Source organism: Chaetodon auriga, chromosome 9, assembly GCF_051107435.1.
Source record: "Chaetodon auriga isolate fChaAug3 chromosome 9, fChaAug3.hap1, whole genome shotgun sequence".
In the NCBI taxonomy this organism is placed as follows: Eukaryota; Metazoa; Chordata; class Actinopteri; order Chaetodontiformes; family Chaetodontidae; genus Chaetodon; species Chaetodon auriga.
In genome coordinates, this window is record NC_135082.1 from 22,223,176 (window position 1) to 22,242,261 (window position 19,086).

Here is a 19,086-nt window from a genome sequence, read left to right on the forward strand (position 1 = left end):
GGAAAAACCGCCAAAGTGAATTTGGAGAATAAAAATTAAATTCAAAAAGTTGCAAACAGGAAGCTTCTACTTTAGCTCTCAATGTTATTACACTGAATAAAAATATCGACGCAACGCTTTTTTTTGCTCCCATTTTTCATGCATTGAAATAAAAGATCTAGGACTTTTTATAAGCCCACAAAGTCAAATTTTGCTCACAATGGTTTTTAAATCCATGTTTGTGAGCCCTTCTCCCTTGCCACGATAATCCATCCACCTGACAGGTGTCACATATCAAGTTGAAGATTTAACAGCGTGATAATGCACAGGCACATGTTGCAAAGACGTAATTCCTGCACGCTGAACTCATCCCAGCTCTCGCACGGCCTGAATCCTCATCAGATGTCACCAGCTGAGCATGTTTGGGTTGCTCTGGATAGGCTCGTACTATAGCGCCTTCCAGTTCCTGCCAATAAACCAACCTCCTACAGGCCACAATCAATAACCTGATCAGCTCTATGTGAAGGAGATGTGTCGCACTGCATGAAGGTGGTCAGATCTGAACTAACCCCCAGAACAAAATTTGAGAGAGTACGCAGAAAAAGTCTTTAAATCTTTAACCTGAAATCATGAAAAATGGGATCAAAAACAAAAGTCTTGCTCTATATCTTTTATATATCTTAGATTTTTCTCTTGAATGAAGGAAGGACACGACGGATAGTGACTCCAGATTTCAAGGCAAGCTAAACTGGAGCCAAGCTGTCTGCAGCAGTGCAGAGACGTCGGTTAAGAATACATCAAAACAGAGACAGAAACTGCAACAAAGAAGACATGAAAACAGGACTAAAGCGGGCGGCTGAAAGTAACTGAATGAGTGACTGACTGCAGTTGCTCTTTCTCTCCTGGCTGGACTTTCACAATGACCATCTGTAGCCTTTAACCTCAACATTTAAACACGATGTTTACCGTGTCCCTGCTCTGTTGGAGGAAGCATTCTTAAATGCGGCAGGAGAAAGGCAACGTGAGATACCGATCAAGGCTTGCCTCATAATTACTGTGTTCGTGTGCGCATTATCGTATAATAATACAATGTAATCAGGCCACTGTAGAATTAAATGTGAACTATGCCATTCTTTACACCGTTGGCCCAGTCATGGGGTTGTGTTGCTGGGCAACAGGGGAAATGCCTTTGAGTTTGTTTAGTCTGCCAGTCACGTTCTGTGTGTTCAACGTAAGACAAGTAAAGGAATGTAGAGTTTAACGCAGTCAAACAGCTGAGAAACAAATGTTTGGCAGATGCTCATTACACTAGATACATACTAAGAGTTAGAGTGTCAACGCTGAACACACCTCAGAGTATTCAAAGCTCTGTGTGCCCTGCGAGGGCAGGCGGGTGCGTTCGGGTGGGGTTCTTCTTCTTCTGAGAAATATTCTGATGATGGACACACTTTCTAGATAACATCAAGGTTACTTAAACAATGATTCTGCATGTTTTACTGCAGCTACTGATTCACTCTCAGCCTGGATGGACTCACTGCGGTTTGTTTCACTGGATGACATTTTCATTCCTTAATAGGGATTGTACTCATTTAATCCCCGTCCATGTGCATCCTAGTGCAGCCTGGTAAGATTTACACGTATCACTGGAGTCCAAAAAGCCACTGGAGCCACAAACTTAAAACCTCGATCCAAGAATGAGAACATGCAGCCAGCTTAGTTTGTTCATCTGCAATCACAACTGGAATCATTAAAATTAACGATATGATCTCATCATCGTAATGTGATTCCACTGAAAGGTGAATATATATAATATCATGAATACTGAGGCTACATCAACAGTGAAAACTCACAGGTGAATCATATGAATGAAATCGTATCAGTGCTGACATATCCAGGATTTCCCATTTATCTACAAATTATGTAAAACTTACTTAACTCAATGTTTTACAATACTCAAAAAAGCACGAGGATCAAAGGTTATCATGAGTTATCCTCTTAATAAGATAGAAATGTCAGTTCCATTAAGGAAATGGACAAAAGCATTTAGTGATGGCACAACATTTCAACACAGGGTGAAGGACTGGACGCTCTTCAGAGGTAAATCTGTTACGAAGGCCCTGTCCTCTTCATCAAAGTAGCTGTGAGTTTACCGTATCCTGCTAAAAGCTCGATGGCATGCTGAAAGTTTAATCTTCACTGTTTCACAGAAGGATTTGTCTGTTTTCTCTGTGCGTCAACCCAGAAAGAATTTCACCCCTGATCCCGGCACAGCGAAATGCCACATTGGACTGCCTCAGTGCCATGAAAGAGGAGGAGAAAAGACCAAGAGGAGAAGACAAAGAGGATTCTGATAAGATTTTGTAATTGGACTTCTTTGTCATTATGTCAGCAATTCTGACAGTGAATTCGTGTATTCATAACTATCCTTTACACAAAGAGCCTTCCAACAATGTGCGTACAAACAGTGGATTCATACACTGATGATATAGGGGGGAGAGAACAGCTACAAAGACTCCTTTGGGTGGATGGAGGGGTGAGCAAAAATAGATAAAACAGACTTAATTTATGCCAGAGGGAAAAACAATAGAGCAGAGGGGACAAAATATGTGGGCTTAAGACTAAAACAAGGCATAATCTGACTAACTTTTTCTTTGTGACTGCCACATTTCAAGATGTCACCACTGAATCAAAAGCTTTTGCAAAAAGATTTCGAAATGTGAAAGTATTTACTCTCCTTATATTAGCAGATTTCTGGACAGATGGAGAAGGTGGGGACATCAGAAACAAAGGTGACGGACAGTACCTGTTCATTGATGGAGCTGTAGTCGTTGGTGGTGGAGACGTCATCGTCCTCCGAGTCAAACAGGCCCTCCTGGTTGTCCAACAGCTCTGCCAAGACTCTGCTGACAGACTCCTGGTCTCGAAGGTCTTCTCCTTCTGTTGACAGACTTTGAACAGAAGACGAGAGAAGAGTGTGTTTTGTTGGCTGGGAACGGTTACAGATTGCAACCAATTCAATACTCTTTGCTTCAGCCTCCCTTTTCAACCATGTAGAGGAACCGACGGTGGCTGTGAAACTGGTGAAAATGGTGGTGCGAGATGGCGAAGAGGATATAAAGAGCTCATTCTACGGCAACAAAAACACAATGATTCTTATTTTCAGGTGATTAGATACTAATGAAAATGTATATATGAATATCATATTAATTTTCTGACACATTGTGTTAATAGATCCCCTCAAATCTTACACACTGATTCTTTAAATAAATACAACAGCTGAATAAATGTGTTCGTGTATGCCACACACATCATTCCTGTTCTCATATTCCCACTTTCCCACGATTTGATGATATGTAGATGATTTTTACACCCAGTGAAGATCTGAAAGTGGTTGTTGTTGTTGACTATTCTGTACTTTGAGCCACTATAAGGACTATGAAAGGCCTCTGGGCAGCAGGGGGCGCAATGGCTGGATCTTGTTGTCGTTGACAAGCAATCACAGTAAAGAAGTCAAAAGTAAAGTCACGCCTGACTTAATCTGCACCGTGCGGCCCTAATGCTGCAGACATGAAGCAAGGGCAAGAGGCAGAAAGAAAGCACGCCTTCTGAACGACTGAAGGTGGACAAAACTTTCTACGTTATGCCTCTTACATAAATTTAAAGTATTTAGAGAAGAGAAGACTCCGCTGTCCCTGTAAGAAAGCGGTTGCGTTGTTACTGGAGTCAAACATTATCTCCAGCTCACACAAGCCTGCTGGGGGTTTAGTCCAATCAGATCATGGCTCATATATAAACAACCCCTCACCTCTCCAATCGAGGACTGCTCTTTCACCTGGCCCCAGGTTGCCTATAATTAGTTAACCCTTTACTGGCTGCATTTGAGGACTTGTTGACGAGAATCTGGATCTCTAAGTAACTTGTCAGGTAGAAAAAATGTGCACTTTGTTGCCCTTCACACAGAGCATCCGACAGCTCAGTTTTCAGTTTACAAAGGCACAACGGCTGTGATTATGAATCCCAATAATTATATACGGAGATCTTACTGGAAGATGTCTGGCCCGAAGACAGCGGCCAGCGTCCCGATGTTCCAGCTCTCCTGCTGAAGCGATGCCACGCTGGCCAGAAAGCGGCACAGGAAACGCAGCAGGCCGTAGTTCAGCTGGGGGAGCTGCTGCAGGAGGTACTTCAGGTTTCTACACAGCTCCTCTTCATTGCTGTAATCTGGGGATTTAAAAGAGCAGAATACAGATTTTATTGGAGAGGGTGCAGGTTTATTATCATCACCATGAGAACTTGTACACTTGACACATGTTGTTAGTACAAAGCCCCTTTTCATTACTGTATTTGGAGATACTGTGGAGTGAATAATAGATTATCAAGTCCTTTGTGTTTCTTCACAGTTGACCTTAAAAGTTCTTATCTCGGGAAAATATGCAGACAAAGATAAGATTAATGCACAATCCTCAGGGAGAGGTGAAATGAGGTGAAACAGGAGATGGCATTAGGGAGAAAAATGTGAAAAAAGGGAATCCTTTCTGCAGCATAGTGGTGACATTATAGAGTATAATAGAAAGAGAAATGAATAACATGACATGGAGAGTCCATCCAAACTCCTCCACTGCAGTAATCTGCATGGCAGACAAGCCTTGTCGTGAGAAGGAGATTAGAACAGATTATCTGTGAGGCAAAAGAGGACAGAGCAAAGGGGAGAAACAGAAACAGAGCAAATGTGGAAGTGGGAGATTTGTGGGAGTGATTATACTCTGTCCATTAAACATGTAGTACTCCACCGCATCCGCATCAAGTTTGAACTGCTGTTGCTTTTTCCTAATTTTTCCAAATTTTGCAAAAACATCCAGATGGAAAGAATAAAACAAGAGTTCTGGATGGGGGGGGCAACATAAACACAACCTTTGCCATAAGAGGGCAGGGTTGGACAACTGGACAAATATATCAGCTATCAGTGACCGAGTCCAGTGCTGCTCCTTGAAGTTTTGTCATTTTCTTTCTTTTGGCGAGTTTGAACGACGCGTGTTTGTGATGAGTCAGCAGGGCAATTAAGGAAGTCTCAGTTCAGTAAAAGGGGGAAACTTGAATTTAGAAGGTGTACAGTTATATTTTTCTGTAGTTTCAACCAAGACGGCATAACTCTTTACTGTTTCCAATAATGCCACAAGCAGACTCATTCTTTCCATTTTTCTACCTTTCACAATAAAAGCCCTAAATATCTCTATCCCGAGCTGCTAACCAGTGAGAGGATAAACTCACACTGAACATTTCACCAACATTCAAGTCAATAAAACTTACAATACATCTAAGAATACATCTCTCAACACACACCTGTGCGAACATATGGGCAATCTGCAGCTCTCAGGCTGACAGTGACCAGCTAGAAATCCTCAACACATCGCTCAACCCTATGAGAGGGTACGTTCAAGTTTTTTGAAATCTATCTTTACACAGTACTCACATCCCCGTACACTAAGCGCATCACTGGTTGCTCTAATTATTTCTCCTGTTCATACTGGACTATTATCCTTTAAGTAGTAAGAAAAACATGAAGAGAACAGCATGAAGAAAAGGAAGCACAATGACTGAATATCACGACAGAGCATATACACACACACACACACACACACACACACACACACACCACTCAGATACTATGCAGTACAGCTAACGGCCTGGTGTTATGAAAGCCAGTTTCTGCTTCATTTAGTGATCTTACCATCACAGCTTAGATAACTAAAGTCCACATGGCCACAGTCATAACACATTAATGCAAAATCAACTGGTCACCTCTCCTGATATTAGGTAAGCTCAGGCTCTAAGCAGTACATCTGCAAGACCGCCAATGGGATTCAGGAGGAGGAGTAAAAAGCACAAAGGGTGAAACAAAAAAAGCTCAATTTCTGCAAAACACACAGCAACTAACACACAAAAAGAACAAAAAAAGGAACATCAGTAGTTAGTTTCAGATAAAAAAAAAACTGAGCGAGGGAGAAAAGAGAGTGGAAAGACAGCACGGCATGGGAAGAGGAAAAGCCGTCCCTGTCACACACCTTGGTGTAGCTGTAGAATGTGTCCCTGTATGGCTGTCGGGATAACAGGCTCGGGAAGCTCCTGCAGGAAGAGTCGGAGCAGACTGACCGCTGATGCCAGGTCCGCCTCCTTCTCTAGCTCCACCTCCTCACCGCTGTCGTAACGCTGGCGTAGCCAATCCACACGCTCTGCGTTGCCGTTAACCAGGAAGAGCCCCTCAAGGTCCAGATGACCTGGTGACACATAGAGCAATGAACACTTCAAATAATCATGTCAATGTTATTAACATGGGCGACTGACTTAGTTACTTCAAAGACGTACTGTGTATCCTTAAAGAATTTCTACCTGTATATAGCAGTTGATATATTGGGTGTAAGACCTCGTTATCTGCTGAGTGCCTTGAGAAACTATGAAATTACAAGCTGTGGTCTCTGCAGTGGGTTTGTGTGATTGTCCTGCACGCAGTCAACAGCTGTGTCCTCCTCCAGAAAACCTGATGGCCTGACTGAACCTGAACCTGATTGGTCTAAAACCAAAAGTGCATTTAGAAGGTCTGGACAACTCAACTTGTAAACAAATACTTACATACATAAATACACTTTGCAGTGGCGTTTTCATTCATCTGGTTCGACTGATAATAACAACCAGTAACTACCTGAATACAATCACCTGGTAAATACGGTGCTGTATGTGATATTTCCAAACATGGGAGTTAACGTAACTTATGTGGTCTAGAAACGTGGACTTCCCATGATCTGGCTCCTGAATTTGATGCCCAGCTTTCATAAGAACAGCATTGGAATAGAAACACAAGGGTCTGTGTGTTGGTGTGTGTATGAAAATGCATGTGTGCATGTGAGCATCTTCCTTATCGTTATGAAAAAATACATGCATGACCACACTGACTGTTACCATTCCAGTGTGCGACAGCATCAGTGTTTGTGACAAAAAGATAACGTCAGCGTGTCTTAGAAGGGCTTGAACCAGTTTTAGAACATTTTTTTCACATTATCATGTTTTCTTTCATTACATAACAAGCTATCTGTTCATCTTATATCATGTTTACTATGCTGTCACATGAATCTCCCACAAAGCATTTCGTGCGTTTTCTGCAGCTACAACTGCCTTTGCTAAATCTAAAATCAAAAACCACCTTTTTTAAGATGGAAACCCAAACATGGTTCACTACACGTAAGCTCTATTCCATTAACTCTTAGCTTATCTTAGCTCATGCAACTGCTTTACGCAACAATGGAGAAAATCTGCCTCAGTGTAAAAACAACAGCTGCCAAATGAGAATGCTGACCGGCCTGTTTGGGTATATTATTGTTTGGCTCCAGAGGAAAAGCAGTTAACCAAAGGAGAGTAAAGGGCTCGGTATGCTTTAAACAAACAAGGTTGTATGGAGGGTTGCCTAAGCATGCTTAAATGCAGAAGTGTTTATACCTGCTCAGAACGGCTACAGTCAAAGGCTGGCAAACAGCCTGCCGGCCTACAAATGCACATAGCGCAGCACTCTGTCAGGCAGTCTGTCCTAGTCAGGATAGTCAGGAAATCATGGTGTTGCATTCGGATGTTCACAAGAAGCGGCAGAAGCAGTCGTGTGACGAAAGAGAAAAGAGAGCTCGAGAGAAGCTCATTGTCTGCGTACCTGGCCAATCGCTGCACCAAGGTGGCCTGACTGTCAGACAAATAGCTTTTCTACAATCCAACAGGCACTTTGTTTGAAGCATACCGCATCTTAAGTGGGGCCTAAAGTGACTGACGAGTGATTATCGCACTTTTCCCTAATCCTGCCGCATTCCCACTAATTGCTTGCCATGATGACTATTGCAGAAGACCCACCTGAAGAACCCAGAGAGGTTTAAAAGCAACAGGAAATGCTTCAAGGTGTCTAAGCAGTAATGTTGTGGCTTACAGAGTATGAAAACGACTGCCTGGTGATTCCGTCTCACTCCTGTTCACTCCCTGGTTTCTCATCTGTTAACAAGCCGACACAATGTTTTCGTCCAGATGTTCCTCTGGGACCTATTCCCACTTTAAAACATCACAAAACAGCCGGCAGAACAGCATTCAGGGTCCGCAGTCACAATCGGAGCACTCATGGGCATCACTGACGTCTTCACACATTTGTGCATTGATTCAATTCAAATATTGCTCGGCCCTTCATGACACTCTGATATCTACCAAAGCAGTCGGGCCCCTGTTCAAATCGTATGAGCAATTTAATCTGGCACAGATGCCACAGCTTTGGTCACCTTCAACGCTTTCCACTGTCATCGTCTCTGTCTTCCATCAGATCACCTTTATACTTCATATTTTCGACACCCTGCGTCACACAAGTTATCACACGAGTTAAATAAGAGAGACTAAGGTCTTTTCACTGGCTGAATAACTTCTGGACTGACCACTCTAATTAAAGCGCCAGCAGAGGCCCCGGAGGAATAGACACTTATTACATAACCTCATATAGCCGAGTGCCCCCCCCCCCCCCCCCCCCGAGTCAAACAAACCACCAGCCTGCCTGAGTGGCTACCTGAGGGGACTCGAAGTGAATTCTAATAGTTAAAAAAACTGACTCAATGGGTTTTACATTAAAAGGTTTGTCTTTGGTGACTGACACTGCTTAATCCACAACAGAAGACTGACACACTTGTAATGGCTTTCTGTAGTGTGTAGACGTATCCAGCACATGCAGGGTCGTGCTGATGTGAACTACGATCTTTAAATCTGAACATTAATTCCATATTGGTCCTCAGGATACGTTCCATTTATCAATTACTGCTATCATGGAACGACTTATCAGCATTTCGCCTTCTTTCATTGGTATTTTTCACAGTCATCTGATGGCTTCTGCTGTGCGACAGCAGAATTTTACAAACGCATCTTCACATGCATATGTGATTTCATCTAAAATGAGACTGACAGTAGCGCTGCACAGACCAGAGATAACGACATTTTGAGAGAGGAGTCAAATCAATCTAATTGACTGAATGTATCCATTTCCCCAGGGTTCACTCCAGCAACGCAGCCACAAAGAGGACGGGCTGGTTCGCTGTCAGGCTGGGGGCTGTATGGGCCGTGTAACTACCAACTAGTACTGATGGTGTTCTGCAGCCAGTACAATTAGCAGCCAGATGCAAATAAACTCTGGCTACGGCTGTTCACTTTAAAGTCTTAAATTTGTCTGGAGAAACAGTGAAGTCTCCATTTTCTATGGCTCTCATCCCTCTGAACAAGAAGTCTGACCTGCCAACCTGCTCCTCTAAAGATAATGACACAAGTCTGAAGCTCCTGCTCTGTGAGGCTTGAAGAAAAATGTTCCGGGGGGGATATTCGACTTTGGTAGTTTCCTCTCCTCACCGTTAAGCTCCTCTGTTTTCACAAGTGGAGCTGCGGTTGACACAACTGTTATGTAATGAAGAAGGGAGCGGAACGGGGAGCTGTCTGCCGGTGCATCCAGAGTTCATCTTATCACGTACGCCGGATCTCCACCACCAACATATTTTGCTTTATCGTGATGCAAGAGCAGTCAGCAGCAGCAGCAGGGCGTGCTGGGGAGACTGGAGCATTACAGAAGGTAATCAGATGTAACTGAGCACTCAGGAGTACGCACTTAGAAGTGATAAGTGGGGCACAAATGGTGGAATTTAAAAACGCCGGGGTGCAATGACAGAGGGCTGAAACTGGCATTAGTGATCAATTTCTGCTTTCCCATTTCAATGTAAAAACAATCTGCAAAGCCCTGTGCTACTCTACTATCCAGATGACTAATACAGGTATTAAAGAGAGATTTTGAGCAGAAATTCTATATTTAAGACTGAGGACTCCAAGTTATAAGACAATGTAGGTTCTTAATGCCTGGAGGAGACGAGGAGATGCATTTTAACAGAGTGCGATACAAGAAATCAAAAATGTAAAAGACCTGCTCACGTCACATCCAAAGAGAGGGTTCTGTGCCTCGAGCTACAGGTAAAATTCACAGCAGCATTAGAGAGAAGATTCTGGACTTCGAGGATTTTTGTGGAACCATCCTGCTTCTGTTTTGTGCTCTAAAAGTGGGCGTTATTTTATTCAGTGTGGCCACTTTGATCACTTTCAGGGGGAAGGAGCAATTTAATAAAAGACGACAACTCAAAGCATAAATGTGAACGTGAGTCGAATGAAAACGGTGTTTTGTGCAGTGTTTGGTAACTATTCTGTGAATGTAGAAGAAACAAAGAGGACCAACATTAGAACACTTTATGGACTCAAACACATTTAGTCAAATATCTGCAAACAAATGCATCACCACAAACATGTGGGAGTGTGTGAGTCATATGAATATACAGCATCAAGACGCCGCTTTTATTGGTTTATTATTCAAATTGACCGAGATTGTTGCATTGGCATCATCGGCACTGGCTGACTACAGAGATATTTCAGCCTTGTGAGTATTGATTTAATGGAAATGATTCCCATATGAATCATATACCAGAAATAAAATCATGTGAAACAAAGATCTGCGGCCCAAATTTTATTAAATGATACCAAAAAAAGTGCCTTTATTTTGAGATTTAAGCATCACTGCCTCTATGAGTGTGTGTGTGTGTGTGTGTGTGTGTGTGTGTGTGTGTGTGTGTCCATTGCTCACCGTGCTCCTCGATGTATTCGACGATGTGTTTCACCAGCGCAGGAACCTCGTGGCCACTGATTGTATGTGTGCGTGTCACCTCCTCCAAAGGAACGCCAAAAACCCGCGTGGTGTTGGCTGAGCTCCCGCCCTCATTGCCTGGCAACGGAGACACGCTCTTCCTCATGGCCTCCTCCTCCTCCTCCTCACCACAACCCCGCCAAGACCTCACGTCTTCGGGGAGAAAAGCAAAAAGAGGGAGACGAGACAAAAAGTGAGATGGAGTGATTTATAAAATAAAAGCGCCGGTGGGGGATGCAGCCCGACACACAACATCACTTTTGTTCTTCAGTCAGACTCACAAGCTAAAAGGGGGAGAAAACACAATCAACAAAGACTGATGGAGAGATCCAAGGAGGTAACAAGAAGAGTGACTGAGGGACATCAGCGAACTCTCTACAAACAAACAAAATGAGCACACCACCCTCAAACATATGGGAGTGGCTGGTTTACACATTGTTACATGTTTGTGAACCTCGCCTGGTGCCTTTTAACCCAGAAAGAAGAGGAGGAGGAGGAGGAGGAGAGGGAGGGAGGGGAAAGGGAGGAATGCACAGCAGTGACAGAGCCACAGGCCAAGAGGCATTTACACCTGGTCCTTCAAGGGGGTTAGGAGGAACAGGTGGAGGAGGAGGAGAGGAGCAAGCGTGTTAATCAGTCTACCGTCCGATGACCGCTGCCTGCACACACGACCAATCAGTGCACTGCAAAAGGCTCGTTCTAAGTAAGATGAAGCATCTTAAGTTTCAAACATCTTTCATAAGTGAACATTTCCTGTTCTGTTGGCAGATAATTTTGCTTATTTAAAGCAACATTTCCCAGTTTTATTGCTTTTTTTCTTGTCAAGTGTTTCTAAAACTGAATTTAGCCCAAAACTGGCTCAAATCTCTTTTTATAACAAGCCCTAATGACAGGTCTGTCATCAAAGGACCAGTGGCTCCTTGTTCCATGTTTGTCATTAGCATGTGGGGAGCCACAGCAGGAAGAGAAGGAGACAGATTGAAGGTTTAGGTAAGAGTGGTGGTGTTTCAGTCAGACAGGGATTATGAGGCAGGTGTCCCGCTAAATGAAAGGGGGGCTGAAGAAGCACATCAGATCTCCCCCTGAATAAAGAAGCGTTGTATCGTGATGAAATCATTTGCAAACAAACCGATTGCTGAAAACATTTTCAGCAAGTGTTCCTGAGCTCATGCAGCAGCATCCTTTGTCCAATCATGTGTTCACAAAGTGGTGAACCTCGCTCCATCCTCGCTTGTGAACAGCTGAGCCTTTCCAGGATGCCCCTTTCATACCCAATCATGATACTCTCACCTGTTGCCAATGAACCTGTTTACCTGTGGAATGTTCCAAACAGGTGTTTTTGGTGCATTCCACATCTTCCCCAGTCTTAAGTTGCTCCTGTCCCAACTTGTTTGAGACATGTTGCTGCATTTGGACATTTGGAATCAGGGTTTATTTGTTCCCACGAGGGATGTTCTGAATTACATAAACATGATTCAGCATGGATGAAAGTCAGCTATTTCTTTTTTTTTTACACTTCCCTATTACATAATCAGTATTTAAATGTCATTGCTAAAACTCCCGTCCATGCAGCATTCAGCATTCAGTCATCGTCACTCCTTGGCTCTCATGCGAAGGGGATGTTCTTGCCGCCTGAGCCCGACGGCAGAATGGAAATAAGTTAAAGCAAGCCGGCGTCTGCGACAATCACTTCTGTTCAAAGTTTGACTTTGATGATGGCGACTGGTGAGTAATCTGAATGCAAACAGTGGCAGATGGTGTCCATTCTACCCATCGGGGGTGGAGGAACATCACCAAATGTTTTCCAGGAAAAATCTAATCTGATTTTCCTCCAATTAAAATTAATCTTACGTTAATCATATTTTACTGGTATCGGCAAACCGACCTGTAGATATTTGTGATATCTGTTTCTGTTTTCACTACCAAAGTCTATTTAGGTTTTGTTTTTCCAAAAGTGAAAGTAGATCAGAATAACAGATTCCCATCAGCCCCAGAAACATAAATAACACAACAGCGACAAAATATATAAAGAATGCACAGACACATGCAGGTGTGGCTTGAACACACACACACACACACACACACACACACACACACACACACACACACACACACACACACACACAGAGTATAATGGGGCAGTCAGACAGGATTTTTGTGCTAAGAGCAGAGTTTTACTTGTTGGAAGTGGTCAGCTGTTTGCTCCTCCTCTCACTCTGCTGATAACCAGTTTAAAACCAGTTTGTTGCTGCATTTACGTTCAGTTTGTCATATGAGATGACAAAACAGCCAGTGAGGAAGTTTCCACATTAGGTTTTTAGTCAGTAAGCTGTCTAAGGCTGCTGGTCATGTCTTATTCTGTCAGTGTGCATAACAAAATGTGGTTTGTGTTTTTTAATATTTGCACTTAGAAGAACCAATGTGCTGAATCAGCAGATATTTTGTGGCCAAGTCTATTTGATGAGCCTTGGGTGTATTTGCTGCAGAGCTGAGCCATTTAGCATTTCTGTAGCAAAATCACATTTTAAGCAGGTGAAATTGTCCGACTGGAGAAGCTGCAGATGCTGAGTCCAGCCTCCACGTCTGCTTTGAAAGGTGAAAACTGTACAGAGGAAGAAACGACATCCCTTGGCAGATTTTATCAATCGTAGCTACATTAATTCTGTGAATTAGCCAAAGGACACAATGAAACTCTTGGCTGTTTTCAGATCAATCTCTCTGTATGACAGAGTCTGTGCTACTGAACTCTTCTTGAAGTTCTTCTCACTTTTTAAACAGGCAGTTAGCCGCTAACCAGGTAGCTGCTGAAGGCGACATATGAGAGTGTGTGTGTGCGCGTACTCACCGTGTAGCAGTGAAAGTGTGTCCTATCCTCTCCTCCCCTAGCCAGTGAACCACTGAACCATCTATGGCTGCTTCAGGTTGTGGCAGAAGATGAGCCGGTAGTTCCTCATTGACGGACCGCTAATCCCTCTTGCAGGATTCCCTTCTAGCTACACTGAGAGAAGGAGAGTGAAGCAAGAGGGAGGCACAAAGACGAGGAGATAATGGCAGAAGGAAAGGGCAGAAGGGAAAGGTTGAGGGTGGAGACAGAGGTGAGGAGGAAGAAAAATGGAGTGTGTTAAGCAACAATCCCTGGTTTATATAGAATGATCTCATCTTCTGTTTTCTATTGTGATATAAGGCGACGGTGTTTCGAGCTGTGCCACAGCCAAAGCTCTTCTGTTGTCAAGCGTTTGCTCAGAGAAATATTACACCACACAACAAGATGCATATTACATTTGAAGCAGCAACAGCAGCAGCTATTTCCTGTAAAACGAGTTATCATTTAGATTTTATCACCTCTGCTAATTCTGTCAAATTCTCACACAGATACTTCTAATTCTTCGTATAATTTCAGAATCAACAGGACATGAAGAGAAATGAAAGTGGAAAAAAAAACAATGAAAAATTTGATTTTCAACAGGTTCATGTTGCTGCACAGGTCAAGATTTCTGGGAATTTAAGCACGCACGTCACCGCTGTCAGTAGTGGAATGTAAGTACATTTACTCAAGTACTGCAGTACAAAAGTGAAGTGGTTTTACTTGTACTCAACTGATAGAAAATTACGTGGCAAATATTTTGATAATGGTTTAATTTTTCATGTAAAACCATTTCGAGGTTTCAGCTTCTCGGATGTGACGATTTACTGTCATTTCATTTAATTATTGAATCTTATTTTTCAGAATAAAGAGGTTTGCACAACAAAAAACTGCTTAGTGGAGAAAATGATCAGCAGATTAATCCATAATGAAAATCAATCTGTAGCTGCAGTCCTGTACACAACAGTTTAAAATGAGCTCAACCTCAAACAACTACGACAGCACAGTCCTGCCTTTTATTAATGCACGGTCAGAATAATGATAACATATACAACAGCATAACAGTCAAGGTCGTACTTTTACTCGCACGAAGGATCTAAAAACTTCATCCACCACTGACAGCAGTGACTGCTTAATTATAATTAATACCAGAAACATAATTAAGAATACTTAATGATCACGTTTCCTGCTACTGACTGTTCACACCAGGACAAAACTCAGGAAACCCATATTCAATGCATTTTATCAATAAGAGCGCAATAAATCAAGCAGACGTTTAGTAAACCACTAAAATACCTTGACGAGGACGACGAGTGAGACACAAAATGAGGGAAAAAGATTAAACTGCAAAGAAAATAGAGCAAACACACCACAGAATAAACATTCAAAACCTTTTCACTCCACCATAATGTAGCTCTGGTGAGACTTGATTTAGCAGCGAAACATGCACGCCAACCCGTGACCACGGCACGCCAACCCCAAGTTCAGGACAGCTAAAACCAATTCCAGAGACTGAAGGTCCAAAGGACTAATTTCTCCTCCTTTTGTTTCCTCCTCTCCTCTCTCCCTCCATCTTCCTTGCCCCTCTTCCCTCCTTTCTTCCCTTTCCTCTCCCTTTTATTCTTCTCTCCTCTCCTTCCTCTCTGATCTCATCCTCCGACTTTGAGGTTTGAGACGTCAGGTTGGGCTCCAGTCTGCTGAAGGCGAGGACCGAACATAATAATTAAACTGACACCGGTTCGGCTAGAAAGCTGTGTGTGTGTTTTGTGTGTGTTCTGCATGTCTGTGCATGCCCATGTGAAGTACAACGTGAGCAAACTGTCACTTTAAATGTGTTTCTGTCAGGTGTGTACCTGTTAATTAATGCCACTTCAGTATGTGAGTGTGTGTGCAGGTGCATGCGTGCATGTGGTTCTTATATACAGTTTGTGGATGTGTGTGCTTGATGAAGCTGATGGGATGAAAGGGTGAGCGTGCGTTGGTGTGTCCAAGGGCACACGAAGAGAGAAACCATCCTTGAGGGAATATGGCCGTGTGGTAAAATATTAAAAACACACATCTACTTTTGAGAGCGTTATGGAGTCAGAGAGGCAGTGAAACATAGGAGAGCTGGAGAAGGAGAGAGAAAATCAGAGGGAAGATCACGTCCGTTTTTGGGGAGTTTGACTTCACAACTTGTATTTTCATTGCTCAATGCTCAATAATGTTTAATGCCTTTTTTGCACTGGTTGGTGCAAACCTGAGCGAACGCATTTAAAGACCGTTGCCCATCTCTGCCACACAAATCCGGCAGTACTGAGCTGGAGATGAACATGCACACACTTCAACATGCACACATACACCTGGCTGAGCCTCGACAGGTTTTGTGCTCTTTCTCCTTCTGGAACAACTCGCTCATTCTCGCTGCTCTGCTCGGATACACTCTGTCCTGTTACCGCTCTGTTTTTCTTCTACTCTCTCGAGTCCTTCCCTTCCTTTCATTCACCCTTACGCTGCAGGTTACACAAGACACCCGACCTACTTAGGCGGTCAGCATCACCTCAAGAGGAGCCGAGGAGGAGATACGAGCAGGAACAGGGATTATCACTGAAGGAAAATAATGAGTGAGGAGACATATCCACTCCTTTACCTTCCTGGATGTCTTTTTCATTCTCTACAGGTGTTTGTGTCTCTCTTCTTACTTCCAAAGGATAAAGGATTTGTCATCATCTATCTTAAAGTTATATCAGCACCCAAGACTTCTCAAACAATGTTAAATCAGTGAATGCAACCAAGTAACAGACAGTACAATTCTAGCCAATAACAAGCCATTTTATGAGTTTTGGCAACGACCACATGGAAGTAAATGCCTGTGTGTTATGAAATCTGTGGACTCTGAAAACTGGAGTCTGTGCAATGCTTCACTTTATCAGATACACAGAAGAAGCTATTTCAACCATTTTAGATACCAGTCAGCCATATCAGCAGTAAGTCACAACATTTTATTTGGATTGAAAATGAAAGAAAATAAAACACTAAATTAGATCTGACTGACTGACTAAATCTTTGGCCTTTAATGTTTTAGGTTAATATAAAACCTAAATCCCTGTCAAGACCTTCTAAGTACACTGAATGTTATTACCGGGTGGGGTGGGACAGCGATGATTCAGTTCCTGCTCTTAGTGGATGTGTCTTTGCCATTCAGCTCAGTGCCAAATGCTCTTTAAAAACAGTTTTTTTTATGAAGATCATATGGAGGCTGCCACACATTTACAGCCAACTGTCTTTTAAAGCTCCTTATGTAATGCAGCATGTGCAATACCAAGCAGATGTACGAGGTTGCTTATAAATCCATCGTTTTCTATAATGGACGGCTGTAAAGAGGACAGAAACCTGTGCGGTGTCGGTGCAGAGTTGAAGTGACTGAGCTACACAGAAAGACAGTCCATTAACCTTTCTAAAGCACAGGCAGCACTGAGGTGACTGAAGAATCAGTGCTGCCTTAAACGGCCCTCACCTGGCCTCCTCCTCATTTTTCGGTCAAACCAAACGTATTAGAGCGAGCTTAGCTTTGCCTCCACCTGCAAGCTACTTTGAGAAGTTTTCTTGGCATGGAGTTTATTATCATTAGCTCAGAGTTGTCCAATATATTGGTATGACTCAGAGGACCACAGGAGAAGGCAGCACTGACCATCCTGCCAACACGGAGGATGCTTTCACTTGAGCCGAGTCGTAGCGTCACGGTACGATCGCTCCTTTTTGGTATGATTCACAGCAAAAATGAAGAAAGGATATTCAACCTGACAATTCTGTGTTTGTTGCTGGATGAAGAGCTGAAGCATTGTCAGGTTTTCCTATTACTTGGCTTATTAAAGAGGGGTTTCAGGAGCCTTCTGTTTGCTCATAAAGACTGCCCCTCTAAAGGCGTTCTTCAGCCTCTATTCTTTCCAAAACCAACTGAACTGGCACCGCTGGGTCCTAAGCCTCTTTAAAAGCTAGAGAAAATCCCACCATTGGAGCTGAAATGCTTGTATTGGGTCAGGGCCTGTACTACTGAAATCAAAAAAGGCACCACACACTAAATAATTTTGTTCTTGGCAAACTGAGTGGATATAAAAACCTTAACTACAGCATATTGTTCAATATAATGAGGCAACAATTTGAGGGCCTAAACAGCACAGAACCAGAGCGCAGACAACTTTTAAGCAGCGGCAGTCCTGTTCCTGCCAGGCTCAACAAACTTAAGCTGTAAAAGATAGATGAGGACAATGACACTCTGAGATTAGGGAACTCAATGTTCCCAAAGCAGCGCCTTGTCTGCCATGAAAAACTGACCCTAAAAGGCCTCTGTAGTGAGGATTTGGTCCGTAATGGAACAGTCTAGAGTGTCTCTGTCTGTGTCTTAATCCCAGATATCATGCTTGACAACCTCCTGCTCAACAATGAGGGGCACTGTTAGAAGGCAAACAAGAAAGTTAAGGCAGCTCTCGGAGAGAGAAAGACAATGCGTGAGAGAAAAGTAAGACCACAAGTGAAAGAGGCCAATGCATAACATGAGAACAAGAGCGAGGAGAGTATAAAAGAGGAAACTCGACAAAAGAAAAGCCTCATTCATTTCAACGAGGCAGCAGGAACATCCATCAAACATGCAAGCGCACATTTCTGGTAGATTACTTTGTAACGTGAAACGGGCAATTCTGTTTACATATCGATCGTCTAGACTAAATAAAGTATTGCATGATAACTTTGCAGAGCTGTGAGGTGATTCCTCAGTTTTACAAACCGCTCTGCAGAGTTTTGAGTCAGACAAGCCTTCAAGAGTGCGAGTAATTCTGAACAGTCTCAATTTAAACTAAGTGCTTCATTTCATCCTGTAGGAGTCTAAAACAAATGATAACGTATGTATGAAAACAGACCTGAATGGAAAACTGTACCAATCTTAATTCACAGTAAGTTTTCTGTAACGGCTCAACCACACTGGTGTCAGCAGTAAATTCAAATACGCCTGCTGTATATCAGATTTCAGTTGGTTTCTAAAAGCAGCACCTGCACACGTCCAGAAATGAAGCCTGGACAGCAGACTGCAGGGTGGTATTGATCTGACGACACCTGTACTGACTGGTAGTGACAGCAAATGCATGTTTATTACTACAGGTCACATAATACTGGGTGCAGCAAAACATGCTATTAATGAATTAATGGAGAAGTCAGGAAATAATTGGCTTTTTTACATCATTCCATGAGCAACCTGATCAGATTTTATGCTGTACACAGTGTGAGTCTGCAGACAGGTGGTTACATCACTGACAGGTTGGAGGTTTGCAGCCTGCAGCTCTTCATCTAACAGCTCCTTCTTGTTCCATTACTGCCTGCAACATTTCAAACTGACGCGCCGTCAGAAAAATGCCAAAAACGACCATCGTCTTGTTTTGCAGAGGGTTTTGCAAGTGCTAATCTCCCTGACAAACACTCTGCGTTTCCTGTAACTGTTTCATAATAAAAGTCACCAAATGCTGCAAGTTAATTGCTT

The 19,086-nt window shown here is 42.9% G+C and overlaps 1 protein-coding gene across 7 annotated transcripts in view; it reads right to left on the reverse strand.

Annotated features, from left to right (window-relative positions):
- The window catches only part of fam13b (family with sequence similarity 13 member B), a 70,507-nt gene that overhangs the window by 39,328 nt on the left and 12,093 nt on the right, over nt 1–19,086 (reverse strand). For 4 of the 7 annotated variants that reach the window (XM_076738818.1, XM_076738821.1, XM_076738820.1 and 1 more), the window contains exons 2-6: nt 13,560–13,712; nt 10,655–10,867; nt 6,042–6,254; nt 4,023–4,200; nt 2,783–2,927 (exon numbers count right to left, since the gene is read on the reverse strand). In XM_076738818.1, coding sequence (XP_076594933.1) covers nt 2,783–2,927; nt 4,023–4,200; nt 6,042–6,254; nt 10,655–10,820 — 702 coding nt within the window. In that variant the 5' untranslated portion in view covers nt 10,821–10,867; nt 13,560–13,712. The remainder of the gene's footprint in view (nt 1–2,782; nt 2,928–4,022; nt 4,201–6,041; nt 6,255–10,654; nt 10,868–13,559; nt 13,713–19,086) is intronic. The other 3 variants (XM_076738822.1, XM_076738819.1, XM_076738817.1) reach the window with 1 other exon arrangement.